Source organism: Carcharodon carcharias, chromosome 16, assembly GCF_017639515.1.
Source record: "Carcharodon carcharias isolate sCarCar2 chromosome 16, sCarCar2.pri, whole genome shotgun sequence".
Lineage (NCBI taxonomy): Eukaryota > Metazoa > Chordata > Chondrichthyes > Lamniformes > Lamnidae > Carcharodon > Carcharodon carcharias.
In genome coordinates, this window is record NC_054482.1 from 6,408,380 (window position 1) to 6,426,775 (window position 18,396).

Genomic DNA, 18,396 nt, shown 5'->3' on the forward strand with positions numbered 1-18,396 from the left:
AGTGTTAGGGAGCAGCAACAAACCCTTGGGAATAAATTGGGAACTATAAGCTGAAGAACCAACACATGCCATTTGATTTCATATTTTTCTTTTGGACTGGTGTTGGCATATTTAAGGCGAGCCAGGTGCTAAGCCTCAATTCTGACATGAATCAATCATTTTTCCCATTTTAAAACGTGTTCCATTGAGTACGCTCAGTCATCTAAGGGAAGAATGTTTACATCAGCATAAATACCAGCTGGTGCAACATGACATATCTTGCTGATGGTAAACATCTTTAAAATACTTTTTGTTTCTGATTTTAAGTGAGCGACTCCCATTTTTAACAGGCAGTTTAACCCTTTGAAAAGTATGGTAGGGAGTGTTTTCATCTTCCTTTAAGATTAGAAATGTAACTGAACAGTTTTATAAAAACCCGCTGTTACCATGGAAATGGGAATTTAGAATCAGCAAACGCTCCACCTTTCTCAAGCAAGGGCAGATTGAACTGCTCTGAATATGTGCAAAATGTCATCTCTACAACAAGGTTAAATGGTGAAGTGCAATTTTATGACAGTCTTTTTGACTGATACGTATTTTTAAAATAGTGGTTCTGTTGTCACCTTCCCATTGATCACATGACACTGTCGAACCCTAGCACAACTGCACTAACAGTGATTCCTTCATTCACATTCACATCTGTTCAGTTTAGACACCACACTGAAGTACTGTGTGCAATATTGGTCTCCTTATTTAAGGAAGGATGTAAATGCATTGGAAGCACTTCAGAGAAGGTTTACTAGACTAATACCTGGAATGGGTGGGCTGTCTCATGAAGAAAGGCTGGACAGGCTAGGCTTGTATCTGCTGGAGTTCAGAAGAGTAAGAAGCAACTTGCCTGAAACGTAAACAATCCTGAGGGGTCTTGGCAGGGTGGATGTGGAAAGGATGTATCCTCCTGTAGGAGAATCCAGAACTAGGATTTTTAAAAATAAGGGGTCACCCATTCACTACTGATATGAGGAGAATTTTTTTTCTCTGAGGGTGGTGGATCTTTGGAACTCTCTTCCTCAAAAGGTGGTGGAAGCAGAGTCTTTGAGCATTTTTAAGACACAGCTAGATAGATTTTTGGGACTTTCCCCTGAGACAGGGGTGGAAGTCTCGCTTTAAAGCAATTGATGCTGTTTCCAGTGTTAAATTGCCGAGGGGCAGCCAGCAATATGGTGGGCAAGCTCACCACCAACGTTTTAGCAGGGTGAACAGGGACCACATGTCCTGTAAAATTCAGCCACTAGAGCTTTTCTTGAAATGAATCAGAACTGAGCATTTACTACTGTGGCCTTCAAGCATGCCCGCACTAGGATGTGACATCAGTGGCTTTGAATGAAAAGAATTTGAATAAAGCTTTCCTGATGGCAGTGGTTTATTGCACTGCTTAGTGTAGTATTAAACTGCACAAAACAGACAGGCCCTAGTTTCTGGCCTGGGAGTTCTCAACTAAGGACATAGTGATGAAACCACAATTAGTCTCTCTAATACAGTAGAGAAATAATCATCCAATGTTTCCACTTCTCATTACTATCCAGTAATCCCTGCTACAAATCTGTGTATGTGAATGATGTATGAGGACAGATCAGCCTAAATGTTGGCTACAGTCACTACATTGTTACACACAGGTTAGTCGTGGATTGTTATTCTCAGTTTTCCCCTTCCAGCAGATCACTCTTCACTCACACAATCCAGCATGAATCAGAGAATTTTTACAGTGTAAAAGGAGGCCATTTGGCCCATCATGTCTGCACCAGCTCTCTGAGCATTTTAACTTAGTACCAATCTCCTGTCTTTTCCCCATAACCCTGCACATTGTTTCTATTTAAATAATCATCCAATGCCCTCTTCAATGTCTCAATTGAACCTGCCTCCACCACACTTCCAGGCAGTGCATTCCAAACCCTAACTACTCGCTATGTGAAAATATTTTTTCTCTCCTTGCATTTGCAAAATACTTTAAAACTGTGCCCTCTGGCTCTCGATCCATTTACAAGCAGGAACAAGTTCTCCTTATCTACTCTGCCTAGATCCCTCATGATTTTGAAAACTTCTATCCAGTCTCCTCTCAGCCTTCCCCTCTCCAAGGAAAACAGACCCAACTTCTCCAATCTTTCCTCTTAACTGAAGTGTCTCATCTCTGGAACCATTCTTGTAAACCTCTTCTGCACCTTCTCCAATGCGTTCACATCCTTCCTATAGTGTGGCACCCAGAATTGCACACAATGCTCCAGCTGAGGTCTAACCAGTGTCCTGTAATAAGTTTATCATAACCTCCCTGCTCTTGTACTCTATGCCCCTATTAATCAAGCCTAGAATACTGCATGCTTTAGAAACAGCTCTCTCTACCTGTCCTGCTACCTTTAATGACTTATGTACATATACAACCAGGTCTCTCTGCTCCTGCACACTCTTTAGAATAGTATAAAATAGTTTATTTTACACTGTCTCTCCATGCTCTGTATACCAAAGTGTATCCCTTCACCCTTTTCCACATTGAACTTCATCTGCCACCTATCTGCCCACTCCACCAATGTGGCAATCTCCTTTTGAAGTTCTACACTGTCCTTCTCACAGTTTACAATTCTCCCAAATTTTGTATTGTCTGCAAGGGCTCCAATACCGACCCCTGGAGAACCCCACTACAAACCTTCTTCCAGCCCGAAAAATACCTATTAACCAATACACTCCGCCATTACTCAACGACTGCACTACTGCACTACCAACAGGTTTAAGTATTGCATTAAAAAATCTTCACCATCTCCCTTGGACAGCAAAGTGTTTGTTCTCTTGAAGACAATTGTACCTGATTTTTGAAAACTGAATACTTTTTCCCCTTTGACTTCCTTGATTTATTTGGTTCAGTTATTACTTTCCAACATTCTGATTGTTTTGAAGCAATTTGGGTCCTTCCTTACAAAGTGAATGAAATATCCTCTATATCCTGTAAGAGTGTTGGGACGAAATGCCAATTTTAAAGCTAAATCTAGCACTCCCCTTAAACCAGTCAAGAGAAGCATCTACTATGATACCACTTTAAAGAATGTTACTGGTATGAAGCATTTCTTCATGTTAGAGTTTTTCGTAAATGACCACTGATATATTTATAGATGCTGTCGCTTTGATCTTCCAGCAGATGACTCATCACTCACACCCTCCAGCACAGCTCCAACAACAGTGACTACTGCACTCACAGCAGGTTCAAGTTTATCCATAAACACTTCTTACCTCCTCATTTCATCAGCAAAATGGTTGTTCCTTTTAGTGCCTGGTTGCCAATTGTTCCAAACGTTTTGAGAACAGAATTGTTTTATCCTTGTGTCTTTGTCAGTGAGTTTTTCTCAGCTCGAATGTTCTTTTGTAAAATCCTTATCATTTTGATGCAATCTGGATCTCTCTTTACAAAGTGAGTGAAATGTCCTCTGCACCCTATTAGCTGAGGAAAGCATCAGTTACACTCTTACTTTCAAATGTTTACTGGTCTTCATGTTATTGTCATTGTAAATGACTGGTTAAAAAAAAGGGTCAGATTTTCACAGAATCTCTCTCTGCAGAAGAGGCCCTTCGGCCCATCGAGTCTGCACCGACACGTGAGAAACACCTGACCTACCTACCTAATCCCATTTACCAGCACTTGGCCCATAGCCTTGAATGTTATGATGTGCCAAGTGCTCATCCAGGTAGTTTTTAAAGGATGTGAGGCAGCCCGCCTCCACCACCCTCCCAGGCAGTGCATTCCAGACCCTCACCACCCTCTGGGTGAAAAGATTTTTCCTCACATCACCCCTAAACCTCCTGCCCCTCACCTTGAACGTATGCCCCCTTGTGACTGACCCTTCAACTAAGGGGAACAGCTGCTCCCTATCCACCCTGTCCATGCCCCTCATAATCTTGTACACCTCGATCAGGTCGCCCCTCAGTCTTCTCTGCTCCAATGAAAACAGCCCAAGTCTATCCAACCTCGCTTCATAACTTAAATGTTTCAGCCCAGGCAACATCCTGGTGAATCTCCTCTGCACCCCTCCAGAGCAATCACATCCTTCCTATAATGTGGCGACCAGAACTGCACATAGTACTCCAGCTGTGGCCTCACCAAGGTTCTATACAACTCCAGCATGACCTCCCTACTTTTGTAATCTATGCCTCGATTGAAAAAGGCAAATGTCCCATATGCCTTTTTCACCACCCCACTAACATGTCCCTCTGCCTTCTGGGATCTATGGACACTCACGCCAAGGTCCCTTTGTTCCTCAGAACTTCCTAGTGTTATGCCGTTCATTGAATACTTCCTTGTCAAATTACTCCTTCCAAATTGTATCACCTCACACTTTTCAGGGTTAAATTCTATCTGCCACTTATCTGCCCATTTGACCATCCCGTCTATATCTTTCTGTAGCCCAAGATACTCAACCTCACTGTTAACCACCCGGCCAATCTTTGTGTCATCTGCAAACTTACTAATTCTACCTCCTACATAGTCATCTATGTTGTTTATATAAATGACAAACAATAGGGGACCCAGCACAGATCCCTGTGGTACACCACTGGACACTGGCTTACAGTCACTAAAGCATACTTCTGTCATCACCCTCTGTCTCCTACAACTAAGTCAATTTTGAATCCACCTTATCAAAATAGCCTGTATCCATATGCATTTGCCTTCTTTATAAGTCTCCCATGTGGGACCTTGTCAAAGGCTTTGCTGAAATCCATATAAATGACATCAACTGCACTACCCTCATCTACACACCTGATCACCTCCTCAAAAAATTCAATCAAATTCATTAGGCATGACCTCCCTCTGACAAAGCCATGCTGACTATCCCTGATCAAACCTTGCCTCTCCAAGTGGAGATAGATTCTCTCCTTCAGAATTTATTCCAATAGTTTCCCTACCCCTGACGTGAGACTCACTGGCCTGTAGTTCCCTGGCTTATCTCTACAACTCTTCTTAAATAGCAGAACCACATTAGCTGTTCTCCAGTCCTCTGGCACCTCCCCTGTGGCCAGAGAGCAATTAAAAATTTGGGTCAGAGCCCCTGCAATCTTCTCCTTTGCCTCCCTCAGCTGTCAGGGGCACAAATCATCTGGACCTGAAGATGTGTCCAGTTTTAAGGCTGCCAACACCTCCAATACCTTGTCACTCCCTATATTATTTGCTCAAGAACCTTGCAGTCTTTCTCCCCGAGATCGATACCTTCATCCTCATTTTCTTGGGTGAAGACGGATGTGAAGTTTTCATTCAACACTCTACCGATGTCCTCTGGCTCCACCCATAGATTGCCCCCTTGGTCCCTTATGGGCCCCACTCTTTCCCTGTTATCCTCTTCCCATTGATATACTTATAGAATATCCTGGGATTTTCCCTACTTTTACCAGCCAGAGATTTCTCATAACCCCTCTTTGCTCTCCTAATTGCTTTCTTAAGCTCCATCCTTCACTTTCTGTATTCCACAAATGCCTCTGCTGATTTGCTCCCCTTGTACCTGCTAAAAGCCTTTCTTTTCCTTCTCATCGTAACCTGAATATCTCTGGTCATCCATGGTTCTCTGGGCTTGTTACTCCTTCCTATCACCCTAGAGGGAACATGTTGAGCCTGTACCCTCCTCATTTCCTTTTTGAATGCCCATCACTGCTCCTCTGTAGATTTCCCTACAACTAGCTGTTCCCAGTCTACCTTGGCTAGATCCTGCCTTATTTTACTAAAATCCACTCTCCCACAATCCAAAACATTTTTTTGCAACTTGTCTATTTCTTTGTCCATAACAAGCTTAAACTGTACCATGTTGTGGTCGCTATCACTAAAATGCTCCTCCACCACCACCTCAGCCACCTGTCCAGCTTAATTCCCCAGAATTAGGTCCAGCACTGCGCTGTCTCTTGTTGGACCCTCTACATATTGACCTAAAAAGTTCTCCTGTACACATTTCAAGAAATCCACTCCATCCAAGCCCTTAACAGTCTGTCTATCCCAATTAATGTTGGGAAAGTTGAAATCACCTAATATAATTATCCTATTGTTATTGCTTTTACCTCTGCAAATTGTGGCACAGATTTGCTCCTCAATTTCCCGCTGACTATCTGGGGGTCTATAATAAACACCTAACAATGTGGCTGCTCCTTTTTTTAGTCCTAAGCTCTACCCACGAAGCTTCATTCGATGCCCCCTCCATTATATCATCTCTCCTTACTGCAGTAACTGACTCCTTAACTAATAATGCAATGCCTTCTCCTCTTTTACCTCCTCCCCTGTCTCGCCTGAAGATTCTATATCCCGGAATGTTGAGCTGCCAATCCGACCCCTCCCTCAACCACGTCTCAGTGATGGCTACTATAACACAATTCCATGTGTCAATCCTCACCCTTAACTCATCCGTTTTACCTATAAAACTCCTGGCATTAAAGTAGAGGCCATCCAGCTTTGCCTTACTCCCTTGAAACTTAATGCAGCTGTACACCCTCTGACTTGATTGTTTTACTGTATTATGGTGTGTCCCTATTCGGCTAACATTTTGTGTCCCCTCCCCCTGCCGAATTAGTTTAAACTCCTCCCAACAGCACTTGCAAACCCATCCGCAAGGATGTTAGTCCCGCTCTGGTTCAGATGTAGACCGTCCCTCTTGTACAGGTCCCACCTTCCCAGAAACGGTTCCAGTGATCTAGGAATCTAAAACCCTCCCTCCTGCACTAACTCTTAAGCCTTTTATTCATCTGCGCTAATCTCCTATTTCTGAGCTCGCTAGCACATGGCACTTCAGCCCAAGAGGTCTTGCTTTTTAGTCTACTGCTTAACTCCCTGAATTCGTGATGCAAGACCTCATCCCTCTTTCTACCTATGTCATTGATACAACATGTACCATGATCTCTGCCTTATCACCCTCCCTCTTCAGGATGCCCTGCAGCCGTTCAGTGACATCCCGGACCGTGGCGCCAGGGAGGCAACATACCATCCTGGAGTCACGTTGATGGCCACAGTAGTGTTTAACTGTTCCCCTGACTGTAGAATCCCCTAATACTATTGCTCTTCCTCCCTTCTTCCCCTCCTATACAGGCAGGCGCTTGTGGTGCCAGAAGCTTGGCTCTGTCTGCACTCCCTGCAGGAAGCAGTGCCCTCATCAGCCTCCGAAATGGAATACCGATTTGGGAGCAGGACCCCAGGGGATTCCTGAACTACCTGCCTGTTTCTCTTGGACTGCCTGGTGGCCACCTATTCCCTTCCTTCCTCAAGTCCCTTCAACTGTGGTGTCACCACCTCTCTAAACGTGCTATCCACGATGCTCTCAGACTCGCAGACGCTCCACAGTGTCCCCAGCCGCTGTTCCAGCTCTGAAACCTGATCTTCCAGGAGCTGCAGCTGGACACACTCCGTGCACATATGCTGGTCTCGGGCACTGGAAATGTCCCAGGCTTCGACATAGAGCACGGTGAGCACACCACGGCTATGAGCTCTCCTGCCATGGCTTATCCCTTTAAATTAAACCTTTTAAATAAGTTACTCTGATCAGTAATCAGGCCCTTCATTCCTGATCCTCGTTACTATGGAATATGCAAACTATAAACCACAAAAAGACCTTAAACTATAAGCGATTAAATTACTAAATATTTACCCAATTTTACCCATTACTTACCAGTCACTCATTTGCCTTGTAACCTCTACTGCTGCCGCAGGGCAAGACCACTCTCTTGCAAGTTCTTGGTGGCAAATGTCAACTTTTGCCATCATTACCCCTCAGAAAGTAAATAGAGGTTTGGGGTGTTAGGCAGTTGGAGGTTAGTGTTAAACTCGTGAGGTTACAATTTCCCATTCAGGATTCCGACACAGGCTGCACTGTGGACCCAGAGCTGGCAATGACTGAAATCAGTGAGAATTTCAAATTTCTCACTCCCACGTTAGTGTTAGAAAACCCCTTAAAAGTTTATACCTCGAGGTGTAACTGGAATTTTAAAACTTGCTCCTTGAACTATTTATAAAAATGATGTTAATTTACTGCTTTTAAGTTTCCATTTGGAGGACTGTGAAAATCCTTTATTGTGGCTGGCTGCAATTGACAGCCTGATGACATCACTCTAGCACCAACTTGCAAGTTCCCCAGTGAAATCAGTTGCATCTCTACAGCACAGGGATAGAGGAGAATTTCTTACCAAGGGAGATCATTTGATCACCCATTGAGGCTTCCTTCTCGATCAACGGCGAGCATTCATGCTTGGCTGCTGACTGCAAACTCCGGGCCATTCTTTTTTATTCAGTTGTGACCTGCATTGTTACTTTCTGTTTTGATCATCCAGCAGATCACTCATCACTCACACCCTCCAGCATGGCTCCAACAACAGTGACTACTGCACTCACAGCAGGTTCAAGTATGTCCGCAAAGATATTTCATCTTCTCGTTTTGCGATCAAAATGGGTACCAATCTGACATTGTCAGCACACCAATTCTGTGTGAAAATCATTGAACGAAGTTGCAATCATCATTTCACCAATTGATCCAGCACTGTAGGATATATTTGGCCCATTGTGTCTGTGCTAGACCGTTGATGAAGCTACTCAATTATTCTCACTCCTCTACTCTTTCCCCTGACCCTCTTTTTACCAAACACCGATATAGTTATTATGCAGGCAAGTTAATGCCTGTTCATCATTTGAGTTCCTTTGACAGAAATCTAAAGGAAAGGCTTCTGTATCATGATAGATTTTTGTTTACGACAAAATTAATGTCTTGTATTGAACCAAATGAAAGTTTAGTTTTGAGCCTGAATTGGGTTTAACCACATAAAATAGGAGCAGTAGTTCCAACGCCACCTGATCAGGTCACAACGAATGTAACTGACGGATTAAATTTTTTTTTTGGAAAACATTTTATACTGCTTCAAACAATCCCATTTGGATTACCCTTTACAATGGGAGTGAAATATTCTCTACGCTCTATAGCAAGTAGGATAGCAGAACGTTTTGTGGGAAATTCCTTTGCCACTCGTTGCCAAATCCCAGACTTAATAATTATACATGTGCTTGTGGAATGCATAGTCATTCTAGTGGAATGCATGGTTATTCATAGTTTTTGTCTTCCAACAGGTCAGTCATCACTCACACACTCAAGCACGGCCTCAACAACAGTGACTTCTGCACTCACCACAGGTTCTAGTTCCTCCAAAAACACTTTTTACCATCTCATTTTAGTAGCAAAATGGCTGCCCCTTTAGTGCCTGGTTGCCAATCGTTGGTAATTTTTTTGCAAACCGAATCATTTAATCCCTTTGTCTCCGTCAGTGAGTTTTTCTCAGCTCGAATGTTCTTTTGCAAAATCCTCATCATTTTGATGCAATCTTGTTCTCTCTTTATAAAGTGAATGAAATATCCTCTGCACCCTATCAACTGAGAAAAACATCAGTTACACTCTTCCTTTCAAATGTTTACTGGTCTTCATGTTATAGTCATTGTAGATGACTGGTGAAAAAAAAGCCATATTTTGCAAGGTCTTGATGGCAAATGTCAACTTTTGCCCTCATTACCCCATAGAAACTAAATAGAACTTTGAGGTGTCAAGCCTGTGGAGATTAGTATTAAACTCGTGAGGTTACGATCTCTCCTTCAGGATTCTGACACAGGCTGCACTGTGGACCTGGAGCTGGCAATGACTGAAATCAGTGAGAATTTCAAATTTCCCACTCCCACAGAAGTGTTAGAAAAGTTTATACCTTGAGGAGTAACTGGAATTTTAACAGCAGTGTGGTTAATAAAATGTGAATGACAGAATTGGCTCTGAAAAGATCGTTTCATAACTGTGGAATGTTGTTAAATAACTGATTAATTGATTCCAAAACCGTTTTTGATGAATTAATTATGAGTTATTTCAGAACATTTTGGCCTCGAACTTTACCACATGTCATAATTTGTAAAACTTGCTCCTTGTAATATTTATAAAAATTATATTATTTCACTGCTTTTAAGTTTCCTGATTGGAGGACTGTGAAAATCCTTGTAAGTGATTGGCTGCAATTGACAGCCAGATGACATCAGTCCAGCACCACCTTGTGAACTTCCCAGTGAACAATGCTGCAATCATTTGCATCACTACAGCACAAGCATAGAGAGAATTTCTTACCAAGGGAGATCACTTGATCTCCCCGTGAGGCTTACTTCACGATCAATGGCGAGCATTCATGCTTGGCTGCTGACTGCAAACTCCGGGCCGTTCTTTTTGTATTCAATTGTGACATGCATTGTTACTCTCTGTTTTGATCATCCAGCAGATGACTCATCACTCACACCCTCCAGCACGGCTCCAACAACAATGACTACTGCACTCACAGCAGGTTCAAGTATGTCCGCAAAGATATTTTACCTTCTCCTTTTGTCATTAAAATGGGTACCACTCTGACATTGTCAGCATGCCAATTCTGTGTGAAACTCATTGAACGAAGTTACAATCATCATTTCACCAATTGATCCAGCACAGTAGGATATATTTGGCCCATCGTGTCCGTGCTAGACCATTGATGAAGCTACTCATTTAGTCTCACTCCTCTACTCTTTCCTCATGGCCTTGTTTTTACCAAACAGAGGCAGAGTTATTATGCAGGCAAGTTAATGTCTGTTCATCATCTGAGTTCCTTTGACAAAAATCTAAAGGAATGACTTCTGTATCATGATAGATTTTTGTTTTTGTCAAAATTAATATCTTGTATTGAACCAAATGGAATTTTAGTTTTGAGTCTAATGTGGGTTTGACCACGTAAAATAGGAGCAGTATTTCTAACACCACCTGATCAGTTCACAACAAATGTAACTGACGGATTAAGTTTTTTTCTGAAAAGATTTTATACTGCTTCAAACAATCCCATTTGGATCACCCATGACAGCAAGAGTGAAATATTCTCTTTGCTGTGTAATTAGTATGATAGCAGAAAGTTTTGTGGGACATTCATTTACTACTTGTTGCAAACTGCCAGACTTAATAATTATACATGATATTGTGGAATGCATGGTTCTTTTTGTGGAATGCATGGTTATTCATAGTTTTTGTCTTCCCACAGGTCAGTCATCACTCACACACTCAAGCACGGCCCCAACAACAGTGACTTCTGCACTCACCACAGGTTCTAGTTCCTCCCTAAGCACTTTTTACCACTAGCAAAATGGGTGTCACTTTAGTGCCTGGTTGCCAATTGTTGGTAATTTTTTTGAAAACCGAATCATTTAATCCTTTTGTCTTCGTCAGTGAGTTTTTATCAGCTCGACTGTTCTTTTGCAAAATCCTCATCATTTTGATGTAAACTGGATCTCTCTTTACAAAGTGAATGAAATGTCCTCTGCACCCTATCAGCTGAGAAAAGCATCAGTTACACTCTTACTTTCAAATGTTTACTGGTCTTCATGTTATAGTCATTGTAGATGACTGGTGAAAATAAAAAGGCCAGATTTTGCAAGTTCTTGATGGCAAATGTCAACTTTTGCCATCATTACCCCTCAGAAACTAAGTAGAACTTTGGGGTGTCGAGCATGTGGAGATTAGTATTAAACTCGCGAGGTTACGATCTCTCCTTCAGGATTCTGACACAGGCTGCACTGTGGACCTGGAGCTGGCAATGACTGAAATCAGTGAGAATTTCAAATTTCCCACTCCCACAGAAGTGTTAGAAAAGTTTATACCTTGAGGAGTAACTGGAATTTTAACAGCAGTGTGGTTAATAAAATGTGAATGACAGAATTGGCTCTGAAAAGATCGTTTCATAACTGTGGAATGTTGTTAAATAACTGATTAATTGATTCCAAAACCGTTTTTGATGAATTAATTATGAGTTGTTTCAGAACATTTTGGCCTCGAACTTTACCACATGTCATAATTTGTAAAACTTGCTCCTTGTAATATTTATAAAAATTATATTATTTCACTGCTTTTAAGTTTCCTGATTGGAGGACTGTGAAAATCCTTGTAAGTGATTGGCTGCAATTGACAGCCAGATGACATCAGTCCAGCACCACCTTGTGAACTTCCCAGTGAACAATGCTGCAATCATTTGCATCACTACAGCACAAGCATAGAGAGAATTTCTTACCAAGGGAGATCACTTGATCTCCCCGTGAGGCTTACTTCACGATCAATGGCGAGCATTCATGCTTGGCTGCTGACTGCAAACTCCGGGCCGTTCTTTTTGTATTCAATTGTGACATGCATTGTTACTCTCTGTTTTGATCATCCAGCAGATGACTCATCACTCACACCCTCCAGCACGGCTCCAACAACAGTGACTACTGCACTCACAGCAGGTTCAAGTATGTCCGCAAAGATATTTTACCTTCTCCTTTTGTCATTAAAATGGGTACCACTCTGACATTGTCAGCATGCCAATTCTGTGTGAAACTCATTGAACGAAGTTCCAATCATCATTTCACCAATTGATCCAGCACAGTAGGATATATTTGGCCCATCGTGTCCGTGCTAGACCGTTGATGAAGCTACTCATTTAGTCTCACTCCTCTACTCTTTCCTCATGGCCTTGTTTTTACCAAACAGAGGCAGAGTTATTATGCAGGCAAGTTAATGTCTGTTCATCATCTGAGTTCCTTTGACAAAAATCTAAAGGAATGACTTCTGTATCATGATAGATTTTTGTTTTTGTCAAAATTAATATCTTGTATTGAACCAAATGGAATTTTAGTTTTGAGTCTAATGTGGGTTTGACCACGTAAAATAGGAGCAGTATTTCTAACACCACCTGATCAGTTCACAACAAATGTAACTGACGGATTAAGTTTTTTTCTGAAAAGATTTTATACTGCTTCAAACAATCCCATGTGGATCACCCATGACAGCAAGAGTGAAATATTCTCTTTGCTGTGTAATTAGTATGATAGCAGAAAGTTTTGTGGGACATTCATTTACTACTTGTTGCAAACTGCCAGACTTAATACTTATACATGATATTGTGGAATGCATGGTTCTTTTTGTGGAATGCATGGTTATTCATAGTTTTTGTCTTCCCACAGGTCAGTCATCACTCACACACTCAAGCACGGCCCCAACAACAGTGACTTCTGCACTCACCACAGGTTCTAGTTCCTCCCTAAGCACTTTTTACCACTAGCAAAATGGGTGTCACTTTAGTGCCTGGTTGCCAATTGTTGGTAATTTTTTTGAAAACCGAATCATTTAATCCTTTTGTCTTCGTCAGTGAGTTTTTATCAGCTCGACTGTTCTTTTGCAAAATCCTCATCATTTTGATGTAAACTGGATCTCTCTTTACAAAGTGAATGAAATGTCCTCTGCACCCTATCAGCTGAGAAAAGCATCAGTTACACTCTTATTTTCAAATGTTTACTGGTCTTCATGTTATAGTCATTGTAGATGGCTACAATTGACAGCCTGATGACATCACTGCTGCACCACCTTGGGAATTCTCCAGTGAAGAACGCTGCAATCAGTTGCATTACCACAGAAAGGGATCGAGGAGAAATTGTTACCAAGGGAGATCACTTGGGCCTGGATTTTCTCGTCGGCGATTTGGGGGCGCGGCCCGCTTGCCGACTGGAAAATGACGCCCGCCGACCTGTCAGTGGCCAATTAAGGCATTTGACAGGGTACTTAAGATTGTCAAAGACCCTGTCCGTGCAACCTTTCAGGCTGGTGGGCAGGCCAGGAGCCTCAGCGGGCTTCTGATAATACTGGCGAGATGAGATTTCATGTCTGTTTTTAAAACGTTTCATAACGTTAATGTGTTTCTTATTAACGTGTCCCACCTCATCTGACATTGTCACATGAGGTGGGACACGTTAATAATTTTAACATTTCTCTATTTTTGGTGTTTTTTTTAAACCTGTCGGTAATCTCCCTGAGACAGCACTTGGTCTCAGGTAGATGTGCGCTTTTTGACAGATGGGGAATCCCTCCCCCCACCTGCCCCCTGCACAGGAAGCGTTCCTGTCGGGCAGGCCGCGGGGCTGGCCTTAATTGGCCTGCTCATTCAAAATGGTGGCGGGCCTCTGCCTGCCCACCGCCAAACCGGTGGGGCCCACCTGCCCACCAAGGGCAAAATTCCCATTGAGGCTTGGCTTCACGGTCAATGGCGAGCATTCATGCTTGGCCGCTGACTGCAAACTCTGGGCCATTCTTTTTGTATTCAGTTGTGACCTGCATTGTTACTCTCTGTTTTGGTCATCCAGCAGATCACTCATCACTCATACCCTCCAACACGGCTCCAACAGTGACTACTGCACCCACAGCAGGTTCAAGTATGCTCTTGTCCTTGTAACAACAAGGGTATCATCCTAATGCCCTTACCATATTAGTTCCATCTGATTTTCACTTGATGAAGTCAGGGCATATGTTTTCTAGAATTATCCAGTACAAGCGAGGTCATTCAGCCCATTCGGCTGAATGTGTCAGACCTTTGATAGAGTTATTCAGCCAGCAATGAATTAGGGGAAAACATGTGGGGAATGTGCTGTTGGTGCCACACAGCATTTACCAAGGTTGATTTTTGTTTTTAGTTACAAACAGTTAAGAACTCATACCCATCTGCCTTATTGCTCTATTGCAAAAGGCACTAATTACTCTGGTGTATTCTCAGTTTCAGGGTTATTATGGCACAGTTGGAGAGACTAGAGAATCTAGGATTGTTTTTCTTGGAGTATTTGAGGGTAAAGGGATATTTAGAGTGTTCAAGGGTATGAGGGGATTTGATAGATTAAATGACAAAATATTTCAACAGATGTAAGGGTTCAGTCTGAAGCTAAATCTACACTTAAAGTAGTCTAGAAAAATGCATGTTATGTCATTATTTTAGGGAGAATTAGTGATATGAAGCACATCTTCACCTTGCAGTCTTTGCAAATTGTCAACGATATCATGTTTATGTATGTAATTGTGACATGCATTGTACTCACAGTTCTTGTGTTCCAACAGATCACTCATCACTCACAGTCTCCAGCACGGCTTCAACTTCAGTGACTACTGCACTCACAGCAGGTTCAAGTTCCTCCATAAACCTTCTTTACCTCCTCATTTCAGTAGCAAAATGGTTGCTCCTCTAGTGCCTGGCTGCCCAATTGTTCTTATTTTTTGAAAACGGAATAGTTTTATCCGTTTATTTCCTTTGATGTGGTTTTACCAGCTCGAATGTTCTTTTGCAACATCCTCATTATTTTGATGCAGTTTGGATCTCTCTTTACAAAGTGAATGGTATATCCTCTGCATCCTGTAACAAGTGACTTCGTCACATGCTGGGATGAAAAGCCAATTTTTCCAGGACAAAGTTAAATCTATATTTCCCTAATTTAGTTGTAAAAAGCATCAGTTAAGCTTTTAGTTTCAAGATATTTGTCAGTTTTCTTGTTACAAACTTTGTAAATGACCATTGAGAAATTGGGCCAGATTTTGTAGGTTCTTGACCGTGAACTGTCAGCATTCACCACCATTATCCTCTGAGACCAGCCACAATTTCAGGATGTCGGGCATGTGCAGCTTTGTGCAAAAATCCTGAAGTTGTGATCTCTCACTCAGGGCTGCAACACAGGCTACGCTGTGGCTTGAGTCCCAGAGCGAACAATGACTGGAATTGGAGAGAATTTCAAATCTTTCCACTCCCACATTACTGTTCGAAACCACTTAAAAAGTTACACCTTGTTCAGTGAAGTGTAACTGGGTTTTTAACGATGATGTGTTTAGTACAATTTGATAAACAACACAACTGGCCCTGAGAAAAACACAACTTTATAATTGTGGAGTGCTGTGAAAAAAAATGGTAAGGATATTTCAAAACGTTTAAAAATAATTAATTGTAAAAAAAAGTTATTTTCAGAATATTTTGGCCCTTACGTCCAACCCCTGAGCATGTCCCATCTTTTTAACCTGTTCTGCATAAAATTTTATAAAAATGATGCTATTTTACTGCTTTTTGTTTCCTGATTGGGAGACTGTGAGAAAACCCTTTAATGTGATTGGCTGCAACTGACATCACTGCAGCTGCTACCTAGGACCTCCCCAGTGAAGAATGCTGCAATCAGTTGCATTACCACAACACAGAGATAAAAGGAGAGATTCTTACCAGGCATGATCCCTCAGTAAGGCTTACTTCATGACCAATGGCGAGCATTCTTCCTTCGTCCTGACCTCAAACTCCAGGCTATTGTTTTTGTATTCAGATGTGCCATGCATTGTTACTCTCTGTTTTGGTCTTTCAACAGATCACGCATCACTCACACCCTCCAGCACGGCTCCAACAGTGACTACTGCACCCACAGCAGCCTCAAGTATGCTCTTGTCTTGGTGTCAACATGCGTACCAACCTAATGTCCTTAATGTATAAATTCCATCTGATTTTCACAATGAAGTTAGAATGGTTGTTTTCTAGAATGTTACAGTCCAAGAGAGGTCATTTAGCCCATCGTACCTGTGTCTTTGGTAAAGCTATTTAACCAGTAGTGAATTCGTAGATCACAATTGAGGAATGTGCCGTTTGTACCACAGTGCAATTATTAGGGCTGGTTTTTGTCTTGAGTTCCAAGCAATTAAAAACTAATACACATTTTGCCTGATTGCTCTATTGCAAAAGGCTCTCAATTCTCTGGTGTATTCTCAATATCAAGATTTTTTGTGGTACAGTTGGAGAGACTAGAGAAACCAGGATTGTTTTCTCAGGTGTATTCTCAGTTTCAAGGTTATCATGGTGGATGTGGTAGAGACTAGAGAAGCTAGGATTGTTTTCCTTGGAGCGTAGGAGAGTAAAGGGATCTTTAGAGTGTTCAAGAGTATAAGAGGATTTGATAGATGAAATGACAAACTGTTTCAACAGGCGTGAGTAAAACTACACTCTCCATAGTCCAGAGAAATGCCTGTTATTTAGTTTTTGTGAAATTGACCAGTATGAAGCACATCTTCATATTGCAGTCTTTGTAAATTACCAATGATATAATGTTTATATATGTAATTATGATGTGCATTGTTACTCTCTGTTTTGATCTTCCAGCAGATGACTCATCACTCACACCCTCCAGCACAGCTCCAACAACAGTGACTACCGCACTCACAGCAGGTTCAAGTATGTCCATGAACATGCCTTACTTCATTATGGTATCAGAATGGTTGGTGCCCTGATGTCTGGCTATCAATTATTCCTGATTTTTGAAAATGGACTAGTTTTATCCTGTTGCATTCCTCAATGAAGTTTCATCAGTTTGCATGTTCTTATACAACATCCTGGTTGTTTTGATGCAGTTTGGACCTTTTTACAAAGTGAATGAAATATACTCTACACTCATAACAAGTGGGATATAGTGTTGGGACAATAATTCCATTTCTCCAGGACAAAGCTAAATGCACTTCCCTTAAACTAGTCTCAAGAAGATCAGTTGTGATATTATGTTGTAGAAGATTACTGATATGAAACACACTTCTTCATTTTATAGTCTGTGTAAATGAACAATGATGTAATGTTGTTATATTCATTTGTTTTACGCAATGTTACTCACTTGTTTGGTTTTCCAGCAGATCACTCCTCACTCACACTCTCCAGCATGGCTCCAGCAACAGCGACTTCTTCATTCACAGCAGGTTCAAGTATAACCGCTTCACTTCATTGGTATCATTATGGGTACCGCCCATATTTCCTCAACCTATTAATTCTGTCTGGTTTTCATCGATTTTTAAAAATGAACAAACCCTATCCCTACCCTGTCTTAACAAACTTCATCAAAAACTCTATAAACGCACTTAGTAACATCCCCTTGGTTATTTAGATAACTACCTGTTCCGGCTGGGCAACTTTCAATGTAACCATGATAATGACCACTACATTTTTCAGTTCAATATCCTGCATGCGTCCCCTTATATGGTGAAACAGGAGTGGCAAAATTAAATCAAGCCTGTTATACTCAATGTCTGCCCCGCGAGTGCACCATGTATGTTTCTTGAGGTAACTCTGACATGGTGCTTTAACAGGCCAGAGTACTTGGACTTTACACCAATTCACAATGATACATAAATTGGAAACACGGCCTCTTTTGGCTAAGTGTACCACCTGTAATATGCTGCAGTAGGGGAAGGGGAGGAAAATTATTTTGCGTGGCACTACCTATATCTACTATGAAGCTGATACATATTGACAAGCTGCTGTTCTCCATGCAAGGTTCATGATGTGAAGTTGAAGTGGTTATATTAGTATAAAAAAGATGGTGCTCATTTTTGATGCATTTTGACTTTCATTCCTTGTAACTTGACCTTTCTGCAGATGGTCATGAAACAACACTCAGAGACTCCAGCACAACACCTCAATCCAAAAACACTGCACCACCTCCACGTATGTTTCCCAGCTCATGATGTAGCCTGGCCATTTATTAAGACAACTGCATCTCCTGTGGTTACAAACCCTGCT

At 41.7% G+C, this 18,396-nt stretch overlaps 1 protein-coding gene across 11 annotated transcripts in view; it reads left to right on the top strand.

The window, feature by feature from the left end:
- ptprc (protein tyrosine phosphatase receptor type C) overlaps window positions 1–18,396 on the top strand; it is a 167,253-nt gene that overhangs the window by 65,774 nt on the left and 83,083 nt on the right. For 3 of the 11 annotated variants that reach the window (XM_041208251.1, XM_041208250.1, XM_041208254.1), the window contains exons 3-5: window positions 3,138–3,226; window positions 16,993–17,064; window positions 17,514–17,576. The exons of 3 other annotated variants lie outside the window; for them this stretch is intronic. In XM_041208251.1, coding sequence (XP_041064185.1) covers window positions 3,138–3,226; window positions 16,993–17,064; window positions 17,514–17,576 — 224 coding nt within the window. Of the gene's footprint in view, window positions 1–3,137; window positions 3,227–16,992; window positions 17,065–17,510; window positions 17,577–18,396 lie in introns of all 11 variants that reach the window. 5 more of the 11 variants (XM_041208257.1, XM_041208259.1, XM_041208255.1 and 2 more) reach the window with 4 other exon arrangements.